The sequence below is a fragment of the Saccostrea cucullata genome, unplaced genomic scaffold (assembly GCF_032062105.1).
Source record: "Saccostrea cucullata isolate Sc308-1 unplaced genomic scaffold, CSIRO_AGI_Scuc_v1 ctg7683, whole genome shotgun sequence".
Lineage (NCBI taxonomy): Eukaryota > Metazoa > Mollusca > Bivalvia > Ostreida > Ostreidae > Saccostrea > Saccostrea cuccullata.
Window position 1 is genome coordinate 14,838 of NW_026926929.1, and position 14,265 is coordinate 29,102.

Here is a 14,265-nt window from a genome sequence, read left to right on the forward strand (position 1 = left end):
AAATATGTGAAAAACCCCATGCACAAAGATCTAATTTGGGAGTCACATTTTCCCGCGAAATGTCAGATTTACAAATTAAATTTTAAAAAAAATCTTGTAAATCTGAATATCCACTGGACCCATTAGGCGTGGGGGTTTTGTGTCCGTAATTTATTATTTTTACCTGTATATAACTACAACTTAAGTGTACTGCATTCTACCGTTCTGCGCCCTGGGCAAGGACAGAGCTAAAATGTGCAGTGGAAACAGGTAAAAGGTTATTTTGTAGGATATGCACGTGTTCTTGCTTATACTCGGAATAATAAAGACGAACTTAATTTCTCCAAAAAATCTCATCAGAAACAATGTTTGTTCGTTATTTAATAAATAAATACAATCAAAGGAGAATAATTTTTCATTAATCATACCTATTTAAAGTAACTGAGATGTTGTGGAAAAGGGTGCCATACCCATTTTATAACTCTTTACTTCAATACTGAGAGAGAGAGAGAGAGAGAGGTATGTGTGTCTTATGACTTATGAGGCCTATAATTTACAATGAATGACCTACATTTCGAACTGTAGATTAGAGTGACCTCCCTTTGGAAAACAAACGATCATGGCAAAATTTGCTCAGAAAGTGGTTCTCATAACAGGTATACATAGTTTATTTTTATTAAATCTCTTGTGATATTTAAAAGCGTGATTACAGTACACGTATATTTAGACTACGATATTTTTAAAACAATCTCGATCGCCCTCTTTCTCTTGTGATTTCAACAATATTGAAGAGACGTTGTGATCATCTTTTCATTAGGTGCCAGTGCTGGAATTGGTGAGGGAATTGCTCTACATTTTGCCTCGTTGGGTGCCCAGCTTTCATTGACAGGTAGAAATAAAGAGGAACTCTCCCGTGTAGCTAAGCAATGTCAAGAAAACGGATTGACAGACGAACAGGTGCGATTAAAAAAAATATTCTTGTCATTCATCTCTTTGGATGCATTTTACGTTTTAATTGTATTTGAAATTTTCAAGTTCTCATTTTAGATATTAATACAAGAAGGCGACCTTACATCTGCAGAATTTAGAAGCAAACTTTTGAAAAATACTGTCGACAAATTTAAACGGTTAGATGTTCTGGTGAGATGAAGTTTTATTCGAACTTTCCTTGTGCAATTTTTTTAAGTATAGGATGATGTTGAAAGTGCTTACATCATAAAATTTATTAATCTTGAATCTCCATGTTTCATGATTAAAATCTTAGAGAGTTCAGAGACATGTAAGTTTATCTCAGAATAAATGAAGAAAATGTAGATATAGGAGACTAAGACTAAGAAAGTAAAATGTATAAACAAAACACATTTTATTTATGTATTTATAAAGGTTAACAATGCGGGAACAATGCACTATGCAAAAACCACAGAAACAACAGAAGACATGTATGACACGATGATGGACACAAACACAAAATGTCACTTTTTTCTCTCCAGGGATGCCATACCATACTTGAAAGAATCAAAAGGTAAAGCTAGATTGAATATTTTATTCGTTTTTAATACATAATACAGATTATGTTTTTATGCAATGAAAGTGCATGTACGTCAGTTTACAAGTATTCGGTCAATATCTTCAAGGAATACCAATCGTCATCATTATTCAACATTGTTAGAATATTCAGACAAAAAATTATGATACATGGTCAAGTTTTTATGACAACTCTCTCACAATGTACAAAAACCATATAAATTTATTTATTTTAAAACTTAAATATACGTGGGTATTTAAATGCAAAATTCATAAAATCCGTCACCATTCGGAAATTCAAAATTTATAACATGATACAATGTCGTTTCATGTCTTTACATACTCCTAATTCATGGCATCTCCTCTTCCTCTGTTATTTGGGTTTTCTATTGTAGGAAACATAGTGAATATTTCAAGTATCTGTGGTCCAAAGCCGGTATGTGTTGAGATCGCCTCAGATATGATGTTAACCAGGCAACGAAGAACACATTCACTTTGTATCTTATTATGAGCACTATTTTCAGATGGCGGAGGTCGCAGTATATTGTATGAGTAAAGCAGCCTTAGACATGTTCACACAATGTCTTTCTTTAGGTCAGTAAAATTAAGTTTAAAAAATAAAAGACATTGAAAACAGTAAATAGATCTCGTCTCTAGCTAGAAAATCTAGCAAGAAAAAATGTGTCCAGAAATGACGAGATATAAACGTTTTAGAAATTTGAAACTTTTCACTAAAGTTTCCCCATGGGGTTTTAACAATGAGAGGACTTGATTATATCATTTATAATTCCAGAATTAGCCCCCTTTGGTGTACGAGTTAATGCAGTAAAGTAAGTAAATATATACGTAAAATTCAATAGTAAACCAAGCATTTAATGCTGCTCGTCAGATTTTCGTCTATTTGCTCGTCTATTTTTAATCTATGTACGTTCTTATTCACTAAAGAATTTGACTGAATTTTAGTCCCGGAACTGTGGTTAGCAAGATAGCGAGACGTGAACACTCAGCGTACCAAGAAGATGAAAAGTATCAAAGGGTAAAAAATTCACTTTGAAACTATCAAATAATTGAATTATTAAAGCATTCCAGTGACGTTCGTATTTTTTAAAAACCTATTTACTTGTACTGACGATATACCACTTTTATTTTAATTTTGAAAATCTTGATGCGATATACTGTTATATGCAGAAAGAAATAATTTTTAATTAAAACCATAAATTTGTTCTCAGTTTCTGGAAATGCAGAAATCTAAGCATCCCATTGGACGAGTTGGATTACCGGTGGACATAGCGAAGTCCGTGGCATTTCTAGCGTCTGAGGACGCCTCCTTCATCACTGGACAGATTTTATTCGTGGACGGAGGGCGCCATTGTGTGTCGTCTGCTGTTGCTACAAATGTTAAATGAGATGTTATTTTGTTAATAATGTACCAGGTTCATTAGCAATTAATGTGAATAAAAATGAAAAATAAAATATTTGAATTTGTTCTTGATTATTTTTCATTGAATATTAGCAGTGTTCTTTGACTTAAGATGCGCCATGATCCCAGGGTCAGACTGTTTTTGAATTATAAATCAATACCTTGTAATTAGTCATTGAATGATTGCTTTACTAAATCATTCTAATTTTATACACAAAAACACTAAACTTGAACTTGTGAGATATGAGCATCTTCGCAAGCCAAGAGTTTCCCATCCGAAATCTACTCTGCAACAGATCGGATCGGAAACTCTTGGCTAGCGAAAAAGGATTAAAAATACGGGAGTTTCATTATCCTGGAATGAAATAAAACGTCAGATTTGTTTTCAAAAGTAATTTTCATAAAAAAAAATCAGATAAATATAGTTTGGAAGTACATGTACTTATCAATTCAAAATTGTTTACCAGCAATTTTATCTTAAAAGGACTGAAATAAAAAAAAATTCTGATTTTTGAAATATTAACTTGAAATATTGTCTTTTATTAATTTTCAATCTGAAGTTGAAAATGATTACATGACAAATTATAATTTGTCATGTAATCATTTTCAACTTCAGATTGAAAATTAATAAAAGACAATATATAAATTGCAGTTGAAATAAATCGCGATAAGTTTTGATCGCGTGACGTCTCCATGCTTTAAGAGATCTGGAAAATCCCGTGGATTTTCGTTGATAAGGATCTAAAGTTAAATTGTGAGTACACTGCCGGTCAGTTATTTAGTACATTATTAGTTAAAAAACACCAACGATGTTGACATTTTATGGGAAAATCCTACTTTTAGTAGTTTGTGAGTATTTTTATGGATTGAAAACCCCTTTGTGCAAAGTAACATTTTTGTATACTTTTCGATAATGATTCTTTATTTCTGACCAGGTTCACAACTTGAAGCATTTTTATTTACGAAACACCAGTGCAACACAAGAGGTAATTTTAAATTTTCAGTCTAAACGTATATAACTAGATCTAAGTTTAATAACTTATTCACCAGTTTCTTTTCCATCACAATTTATGTCTTACAATGTTTCTATAAATTATTATCTTTGTGCCTGACCATTTACTTTATTATCCATATTATCTCAACAAGTACCTTCTGTGTCAACTAGTACAATTCTAGTAGTTCTAGTCGACGCGGAAACCAAATTATTTCAGTCTCAACTTTTATCAAAATGGTAAAAAAAAACCCAACAAACTAAAGATCCATTATAAATTTTAAAAGTAATATTTAAAAGATAGTAGTATTCTTCTTCTAAAAGGACAAGAAATGTTTACATACGTATATTTTTTCCGCACTCAGAATAAAATATGAAAAAGATTTATTTAAAGATTTGAAAATACAAAAAATCTAATTTTAGTATCAATATGTTTGACCTGTGAAAGACCAGGATTCTATCCTGAGATGTACTGCAATAACGTCACAAGAGGAGACTACTGTTTCACCAAAATTGTTCATAACTCATCAGGAATCTTCACTGTTAAAGGGTATGTAGATAAGGACCATGGAATTTATGGAGATAACGAATAGTATTCAAGCTGGCAAGTCCATTTTAAAAACAATACAAAATAGGAGCAGAGCGAACACGGACCCTCCAAAACATAAGATCAGGTGCCATGGAGAAGTGAGCATCCCCTGTCGACCGGTCACACCAAACGTGTGCCCCTTGTCAGGGAAATAATAGAAAAATCCGTCGACAATTCAATGTGTCAATAATGGCCTAGCAATTAGTATGAAAAACGTCAGTCAGCATTTGACTCAATGATAAATTGCATTTGCTGACAAGGTCATTGTATCGACCATAGAACTTGCAATATGATGACTTTAAAAGAGACTGCTGATATTCTTGTTTCAGCAACTTGTTTGTCAATGATTTATCTCGTTTTAGAAATTATTCATACGCAGAGCTTGCTATTGCAAATTGAATCATCTGAGAGATATAAATCCCGTATGCAGGTGATGAAGGTATGTTGCTGCATAAGTAAGGGAAGTTCGAAGATTGAAAAGTTAAAGTCATCACGTTTGTCATTAAGCTCGGTTGTTAGATTACCATTAACGTCTTTTTCGAGTAAAATGTCGACTCATTCGCACGTGAGGTTTTCCCGAGTGTTGGTTTTAATTTCTAAATTTTCCCCATACCATATTTTTTGATTTTAATTTTTTTTGTCTTTTTTATGTTTTTTAAAAAGAAGCTGTTTTGTTATAGTTTTAGGATTGTTAAAAATTACGTCTTAAATACATTCATGCATTTACCTAAATCAAAATAAGAAATGCAAATTACAGAATTCTCTAAATTTAATACTTAGATCAGCCAGTTCTGCATACTGTGATGCTAACAAATACCAGGGCAGCTTAGCGATTCCTGCCTGTCGGACTGGAAATATACAAGAAGGCACGGAATGTGTGGACTGTTGCAAACAATATAACTGTGATCCTGACGACAATTACTGCAACAAGCATATAATAAAGGATATCCATATGCCATGTAAGTAGTGAAGTGTATCTGATGTGTTTAATAAAGACAAATGTATGCCTGATAGTGACCAGTTCTAAGGAAGCGATGAATTGAATTTAAAGGTATTTCGTAAAGTTACGGAAACAACAACACGTAATAGTGAAAGTGGATATGCCTGCTGTTTATATATCATATCATGTGCATTTATTTCTTAAATATAGCAAAAAACAAGTCACATATACCTGAAGGATATTACATAAAACATCTTTTTGATACCTAATTATATTTCTGTATAGTTACCGTAACAACGCCTAAAACCACGCCTACTGTAATCACCACGACTTTCCCAACAACAAAATCAACCACACCCATACCCCCATCAACATCACTTCCACAACGAGGTACGTAGCTACCTAAGAAAACAATCATTCTCAGCTTCGGCTACGTTATTAACTTCCTATAATACCCCTGCTATAATTATATTTTACCTTATACCATGACAACCAGCTTTAGACACTTAGATAGGAAATATGTTCAGATATTTACCCATGCTTGAGGTAGATAACTATCTTACAAGCATCATCAACTACTACATATACGTAACTACCTAATCAACATCAAATCCAGCCCTATGTACGTGATAACCTTTCCAACATCACCAAACCTGATTTAAATACTGAGTAAATATCTCACAAATATCACCCTAGTTCGAGGTACGTATCTATTTGTACCACATCAACATCTACCCTAGATAAAGTTTCGTATGTTCTTCGACAGTATCAGCGAATGCTCATGGTACTGAACTGTACCTTGATAATATCAACAAAAAGTTCTTTCAATATGATATCACCTATTGCAAAAACCATCGCATTTGTTATTGTTTTTCAGCCTACCACAGTTGACGTTTGAATGTAATGTGTAACTTGCTTTTCATTAGGAGGGATGTGCCAAGTGTGTGTTGAGGGAAATGGACAGAGCTGTGGACCTGCAAGCAACCATTATTGTAGCAAAGGAGAAAATTACTGTATGAACACAGTAATTTCAGATCCAAGAGCTGGGAAAATTGTTGTTAAAAAGTAATATTTATAGTCAATTTTTAAAGCCTCTATGGTTTTTAAATTGTTGAAGTCTTCTACTTTTTAGATTTGTTTGGTTGCCCAATTATATTTTTGACTGTCCTTTGATGCATTAGACACGAATCGATAAAATTTATACGTTCATGCACTTTTCAAAAACCATATCGATAAGACTTTTGTGTGAAAAGCATAAAGAATGTTTGAAAATCTTTTATAACATGATCCCAACAATACTTATATCTTTGTAAAAAGAAATATTTCTCAACCCAACTAATTTATCCCAAAGAATTTGCCCCTACATGGTCTTTGAAGAATATTTCAATATATCTTTTAATCCCGTCTCAAGATGTGCAGATGAAGTGGAATGCAAATGGAACTATTGGGTGGACACTCTTGGTGATCCTAAATGCAGCAATGTGACAGGACCACAAGAAGACAATGCTTGTAACTACTGCTGTGATAATTCCGACGACAGTGTGCCGTGTAACCAGGACCCAATACCGAATAATCTCTCTACATTCGATAAACCCCAGGAAGGTAACATGTGTATATTCCCAACAACTGTTTGAATTCCATATTTTTAAACATCATTGAGCTCTTGACAAGAAAGATTTTATCTCTTGGTACTTTTTATTTCAGTGAAGCAGTGTATTACAGGAGATTCAAATACTCATTTTCAATTGGATAATTGTCCCCCAATTTCATCGTATTGTCTGAACGAAGTAAGATACGATACAACCGCCAAGCACCCAGAGACTCTCGTAATTAAACGGTATATCTCTACTCTAATATCATAATATAAATTCGAACGGATAGTCAAATAATCAAAGAAATAAAATATCGTTGCGAGGTTGTTTTAAACATTTCGTTTGGAATCAAGGTGTGCTTTGGAGGCAGAATGTAAAGGACTTTGGTGGGAAAAGACCAGAAAGCGACAGGAATGTCTGACCCAAAACTTCACCGGAATAACGGATCAAAACATTGTCTGTACCTTCTGTTGTGTTTCTGAAAATGGGGCGTGTAACGGAGCCTCGGTTCCAGACCAGATTGCCCTATTTACACCAGTTTCTACAACAAGTAATGATTATCCATTTTTCTGTAGGCCGAGCATCTTTCTTATTAGAGATGAAGTATATAAGTGAATGCATGGTCATTGCAATGTTGAAGTTAACAACCAATAGCTTAATAGTAACATAAAACAATGTACTTAATTTGAAATCACTAATTTGCGTAGAGGTTTAATTTTCTTTGTTTTCGAGGCATGGAGAGACCCATAAATTTACGACCGCCACGAAATCTAAAATTTAATATACATTACGACTAAAATATTCTTCAGCCACGAAATTAAGACCCCACAAACCAAGATTTTTTTCCTTTAACCTCGAAAATTTGACCCCACGAAAATATGTGATTTTACAACTGATTTTACATCCAAATCAACGTGTATGAGTTTTTTTTTGGTATCTATTTCTAATAGAAAAAGGATTATTTAAATGGTATGAACAAAATAATTCAAATAATAAAAATTGCTTGAAGATATGAAATTAGACGAAAAACGAAAGACATGCAGATTTCCATTTCTAAGGTAACCCCACAACAACAAGACCGACGACGACAACAAGTACTGTACAAACTACGAAACACGACCACGGACACCATAACACACACAACCATACAAACCACGGTCATCACCACACAGACACAACACCTTCTAGTGCCACCACAACGACCACGACTTTGCCAACCACGACAACCACTTTGCCAACCACGACTACCACTCCAACAACGACCACCACACCAGCTCCGATCACATGTTCAGGTGAGTAGTACATGTAGCAAGAAATGGAGTAGTAGATGGAATTGTGTTTACAAAGCACTAGGAAACACAATTTTGCATGTTATAAGAAGCACGTTGTACTGAGAGTAGAGTGATATATATTTATATTTATTAATGATATATATACAACATTTGCTGATGTCTTTATATAACAATGCTTAATAAAATTGAAATTCAATTTTCAATGACATGCAGTTGGTCACATGATCAGACTTTCTTGCGTATGGAAAGCAAACTGCACGAGCAATCTGAAAAATTCCGACTGTGACGTCACGTGACGTCGTAGTAATGTTACGTTGCGTTTCAAATCCAAAGTCTAAATAATGCCTATATTTCTTGGTAACATGAATGACAGTTAAAGTAAAATATATATATAAGAAATAAAATATCGGGCGTTATAGAATTTGATCACGTGACCGACTTCATGTCAGACCCCAATGAAACTCGAAAAATGAAATGTAATTCTTTTAATCTTTATTTTAAACCCCTTTATTGTTTTTTGTGCTGTAGGGAACAGATCAGTTGTATGTGAAGACGACCCTAAAGCACATTGTGATTCTTTGTCGTCATTTGGATTGTGTACACACCTGCAGTATAACCCCGATAGCGCAGACATCAAATTCTGTCCTAAAACGTGTAATCTTTGTGATAAATGTAAGTAATAATTACCATTGTTCCAAAAAATTGACAACAGTTATGGCAAAATTCCCAAAGATGATGTGGCTGTCTTGGCAGGTCTAAAATAAATAAACAAAATTACATTTTTGTTAATATGAATTATCTGATTTTCCTCCTAGACTGTGACTATGTACTAAAGACGACTTTACCTCCTCCCACGACTCCTCCTCCAAGTAAGTCATTCATCACTGTAATAAGTACAAACAGTTCTTTTTTTTCTTTTTTACATTTGTTGAAAAATATTCTATATTTACGTATTTAATTATTTATGCACTTCAAAATTGGTTACCTGAAATACTACCGTAATAATCAATAATCAATATTTTTCTAAGTAGAAATGAACACTGCAAATGGACAGAAGTGTTTGTATGTGCTTCCTATAGTCTTGTGATAAAAAAAGCTCAATATGTATGAAGTTCTTTGGTTATTGAAAGTATTAACCATATATTGTACGCAATATATTCTGAAAAAAATATTTCGGCCTTTTGAAACGAGGAACGCGCACAAACGTGGGTATTGAAAGAAGAAACGGAAGAAAGAAAAAAAATCAAAAAGTAGGTTTTTTTAAAATTAAAGTTTGTAAACAAATACATTTTAAAATTCGTTTGCATGTGTTGATTTCTCTGTTAATTTAATGTTTTGAACTGAAATTCACTCGGGCATTCACTTAACATTACATTTCAATCCCAGTGAAAACAACAAAGGACTTATCAAAATCAGCTACAATGTCTTCTTCAACATCCCAGAGAACAACAGCAGAAATAACGACAAAAACAACAACAACAAAGCGAACTTCACCGACGACAACTACAACCAAATTGCCCTCTACGACCCAATTAGCGACAACAATAATATCTTCTGTGTTGTCACAGAAAACAACAACAACGAAAGTTGCCATAGCAACAACAATGAAATCCACCACAACAACGACGCTGCCAACAACTACCACACTGCCTCCAGCTCGTAAGACATTTATATTATGAGAAGTATTTATTTAGTATTATTATCGTAACTATTTTTAAAAAATGATGTTGATTAATTAAAATTTTGTACAAAACTGTATTTTTTAATCAGACATTAGAAATTTTGAGTTCTCTTCTCTCTCTCTTGAGTTGAGATCTCGTCTTATTGAATTTAATGAAGTTATATTATAATATTTTAAATAAAATAAATAAAAATAAATAAAATAAAGCAACTCAGACATGATTTAATCTTAACTACAGAAGTTTTGTCTAAAAGCATTGCAACAAAAGAATATTATGTATCTTAGTTCTAAGGAAAATTTCTGTAAAAACATTTCAACAAAAAGATATTATGAAAATAAAAAAATTCTCTAGTATGCAATTCAATTTTAACATTAGAAAATTTCTAATTTTGGAGATTTTCTTATTTAACATGATATGTTAACTACATTCATGTAAATTCAAACCCTTAGTTACATTATAAAATCCACAATATATTGTAAATATCAACAGGTGAGTGTTATGTTTGTACGGGGCCTGTTTCAATATGTGAAAATCTGTACAACTCACATAGATGTTCGTCCGACAAACCTTTCTGTATCAATGACGTCACCAACAACGCTGACGGCACCAGAACTGTAAACAGAAAGTAAGAAAAACAATCAATCACGAATTAAATTTTAGAAAATTAATAGTCTTGAAAGTCGAAAAATAAATTGTATGATGATTCCTTATTTTTCATTTTATCATTAGATGCGCGTCTAAAACAGAGTGTGTACAAAGCTGGTGGCTTGGTTCGTCTGGTCGCTCGGAGTGCGCGGGATATGACCCCACAGCTGTTGTTCTGCAGCAGTTTACCTGCTCCTATTGTTGCACCACGCCACTGTGTAACAAAAACTTAGTGCCACGTGATCTCTACACCCAATGAAATCGCTGTATATATTTGTATTTGGAATAGGGTTAACAATAAAACATAAAACAGTGTGTTGGTCCTAGTTTCTTTTGTATCTCTTTTCTATATGTAATATACACTGTAAATGTGGTTTTTGGTAAAACTAAGATATATCATATATCAGACCTTTTTTCCATTAAATTATTAATTTGAAAATCAAAAAATAAAACTCCGAATTTCATTGCTTGGTATTAAATGAAAAATATCGTAGATGTGAACTGTTTGTTATTTATTTCATATATGTCAGGGTGTTTGCATCTTGGCAAAATGGACACACATAGAGATCAAACCTACAACAGTTACTATTCTTCTTTGCTGAATTTTTATAATCATATGGTCAAATTTAATCTACAATTCTTTAACATATAACTCAGTATTCGTGATTCTTGAACTGAGTATCTTTTGTGAAATAAATTTTTTGAAACCTAATTTAAAAAAAAAAAGGGTTGATAAAGTCCTTGTATATCTCTGTAGGAAGAAGGCAATGTAAAGTATGCGGGGACGGCAGTAGCAAAAGTCCTTGTGATACCAGATCCATATTTCTAGGAGCCTCTGTTTCATGCCCTGTGGGCAAGGATTTCTGTATGACAGACATCGTTCACGACGAAAACAACAATGAAATGATCTTCAAACGGTAGGAATTCGAAGAGATTACATCTTTACTGGGGAGTTTTTGTTCATATTTTATTTTTTAAAGAAATGTGTTGTTGAGACTTTTTTCAATTTGATGTTTTGACCACATTTTATCAATTTACGATGTTCAACTTGATATATGCGTAAATTAAACTTATCCAATTTAACTTGCAAAATAGACATCATGAAGTCAAACACATCTACTAGCTGGTATTTGTTTGGTTGTTTTATAGTACAGGAAAACAACTTATAAATGTCAAATTAACAACTGCATTTTTGCAGCTGTGTCGATGAACAGACGTGTAGGAACGAGTGGTTGTCTCAGACTTCGGACCAGGACCATTGTACGGGTTACCCTAATGTCCCAGTCAGTGGTGCATTCTCCTGTCACTTCTGTTGTACGTCCGATTCCTGCAACAGTGGTCTTTTGCCTGAAAGTTCGACATTCTATGCTAAAGCAAGTTATAGATAATACAAGGACGATGTCAAAGCTTTATTGCACATGTTTTCCCGCCATTTTATTCTGTATGTATGTTTGGTTTTAAAGGTTAATAAATTTTATTCAAGGTTTAAACAATTTGACATCAATCAGACCAATTCCATACTAAAACGATATTCAGACCAATTCCTTACTAAAACGATGTGGATAATTTGCTAATAAATTTTCTAGTAGATTACAGCTGAATCATATTCAATGTGGCTTTCATACGTCGATTGGATATTCAAAAACTCTTTCCAAGTACTTAATAAAACAGTTTCACTGTGAAACAATATTTTGAAAATCTTGGATAATTTTTATCTAATAACAAAATCAGGCAGTCAATAAAAATAATACATATATTTTGAAGCTGAATTGTGAAATGCAAGCTCCCTTCAGTGGCTTCCTTAACTTTTGGCGTTTTTTTTACTGTTCTCCTGGCAACCATATATGAAGGATATAGAGATAACGTACAGTATTCAATCTCAAGGTCCATAAAACGATACAAAATAAGAGCAGAGCAAACACGGACCTCCGAAACATCAGAGGTGGGATCAGGTGCCATGGATCATCCCCTGCTGACCGGTCACATCCGCCGTGTGTTCCTTGTCATGATCGGGAAATAACGGAAAAATTCGTCAGCAATTCAGTGTATCAATAATGGACTAACAATAAGTATGAAAAACGTCAGTCAGCATTGGACTCAATGATAAATTGTATTTGCTGACTAGGTCATTGTATCGACCATAGAATTTACGAAATGATGGCTTTAAACGGGACTGCTGATATTCTTGTTTCATCAACTTGCTTGTCAAAAGTTGACCTCGTCAATTAGAAATTGTTAATACGTAGAGCATGCTTTTAATTGTTCATACGTAGAGCATGTGCGTAGACAATCAACTGAGATATATATATATATATACTCCGTATGCAGGTGATGAAGGTATATTGCTGCATAAGTAAGGGAAGTTGACGATAGAAAATACCATTAACGTTTTTCTTCAAGTAAAATATCCAAGTATGAAGCAGATGTGCCAAACTTAGTGGTATTTTTTAGCTCAAGCTCACCAGGATTTATCGTATCCACGTAGGAATAGAAATAACCATTGTTAATTGACAATACGTCGTCGATATATCTAAATGTCGAGTTGAAGGCCACAGCAAGTGTTTTCTTCTTTTCACGCATAAGATTTTGCACAAATGCTGCTTCATATGAATATAAATAAAGGTCTGCTTATAATGGAGCGCAATTGGTACCCATGGGAATTCCAATAGATTGTTTGAAAACCTGGTCTCCAAAAACCACATAGATATTGTCAATCAGAAACTCAAGCATATCTTTGATGTCAACTTCAGAGTACTTGTGTGTGCAATAAGAATGTTTTTTTTTTGCAAAATAATTTTGCAAATGACCATGACCACGTAAGTAAATTTACGATGTCCATTTTTATTGAAAAAGAAGCTGTCAATGATATCAAAAAGCCTGGACTTTAATTTATCGTGGGAAGTGGCTGTGTATAAGGTTGAAAAGTCGAAAGTTTTTAAACTGTTATTCATTCATTCAATCTTTATTTCCTCATATTATGAGATTATTTCACAATCAGATCAAAATCAATTAATCAATATACATGTACAAAGTTAGAAGAAGAAAAAAAAATCAAACAAAAAGAAAACGAAAGTGAAAAAAATAGTTGATGATTATATACAACGTATTACTTCATACAAGAGGAAATTTGTCAATTGTCCCCTACTGGCATTTGTTGATGCATCGCCCTGTAGTACTGTGCCGATGCATCTCGTATAAGTCGGAAGTTCCTTACATGGAAATTTTCAACGTCATGTTCTGCTATCCTGGTGCTTGGAGCGCGACCAAGGAGTACGACATACAGATCTTCTTCGGTGAGCGCATATAGTTCAGCTGAAAGTTCAATACAGAAGGAGTTTATGATGTCATTCCACCAGTTGTTCCGGATATCCGAAGTGATGGGGCACGAACAGCTAACATGGACAAACAGATCACAGAATGCAGTCCCACAGAATTGACAGATATCCACTGAGTCACGCGGCGGATCAGAAAGGAGTTTGCATATGAATTTGTATAAACGAATTTCATAGCAATTCTTAGGTGTTCGCCAGAAGGAAGATGGGTCGTTATCACTGAAGGCTGCAAGAAACCTAGAGAAATCAGTGTTGTTCGCCATACGACATTGTCTAAGC

At 33.7% G+C, this 14,265-nt stretch overlaps 2 protein-coding genes across 2 annotated transcripts; both read left to right on the forward strand.

Annotated features, from left to right (window-relative positions):
• Window positions 1-558: 558 nt before the first annotated feature.
• On the forward strand, window positions 559-2,989 carry LOC134272943 (uncharacterized oxidoreductase TM_0325-like). The gene is made up of 9 exons (XM_062755115.1): window positions 559-635; window positions 797-936; window positions 1,027-1,119; window positions 1,363-1,501; window positions 1,899-1,939; window positions 2,028-2,097; window positions 2,297-2,333; window positions 2,467-2,539; window positions 2,733-2,989. The coding sequence occupies exons 1-9, from the start codon at window positions 599-601 to the stop codon at window positions 2,907-2,909; spliced, it is 807 nt and encodes a 268-aa protein (XP_062611099.1). The 5' UTR covers window positions 559-598; the 3' UTR covers window positions 2,910-2,989.
• Window positions 2,990-3,993: 1,004 nt separating this feature from the next.
• On the forward strand, window positions 3,994-10,915 carry LOC134272945 (mucin-2-like). The gene is made up of 14 exons (XM_062755117.1): window positions 3,994-4,027; window positions 4,338-4,464; window positions 5,284-5,462; window positions 5,729-5,833; window positions 6,370-6,508; window positions 6,855-7,045; window positions 7,148-7,280; window positions 7,389-7,588; window positions 8,115-8,327; window positions 8,856-8,999; window positions 9,143-9,196; window positions 9,714-9,986; window positions 10,499-10,634; window positions 10,739-10,915. Exons 1-14 carry the CDS (start codon window positions 3,994-3,996, stop codon window positions 10,911-10,913), a joined length of 2,103 nt encoding a protein of 700 aa, XP_062611101.1. The 3' UTR covers window positions 10,914-10,915.
• The last annotated feature ends 3,350 nt before the right edge of the window (window positions 10,916-14,265 follow it).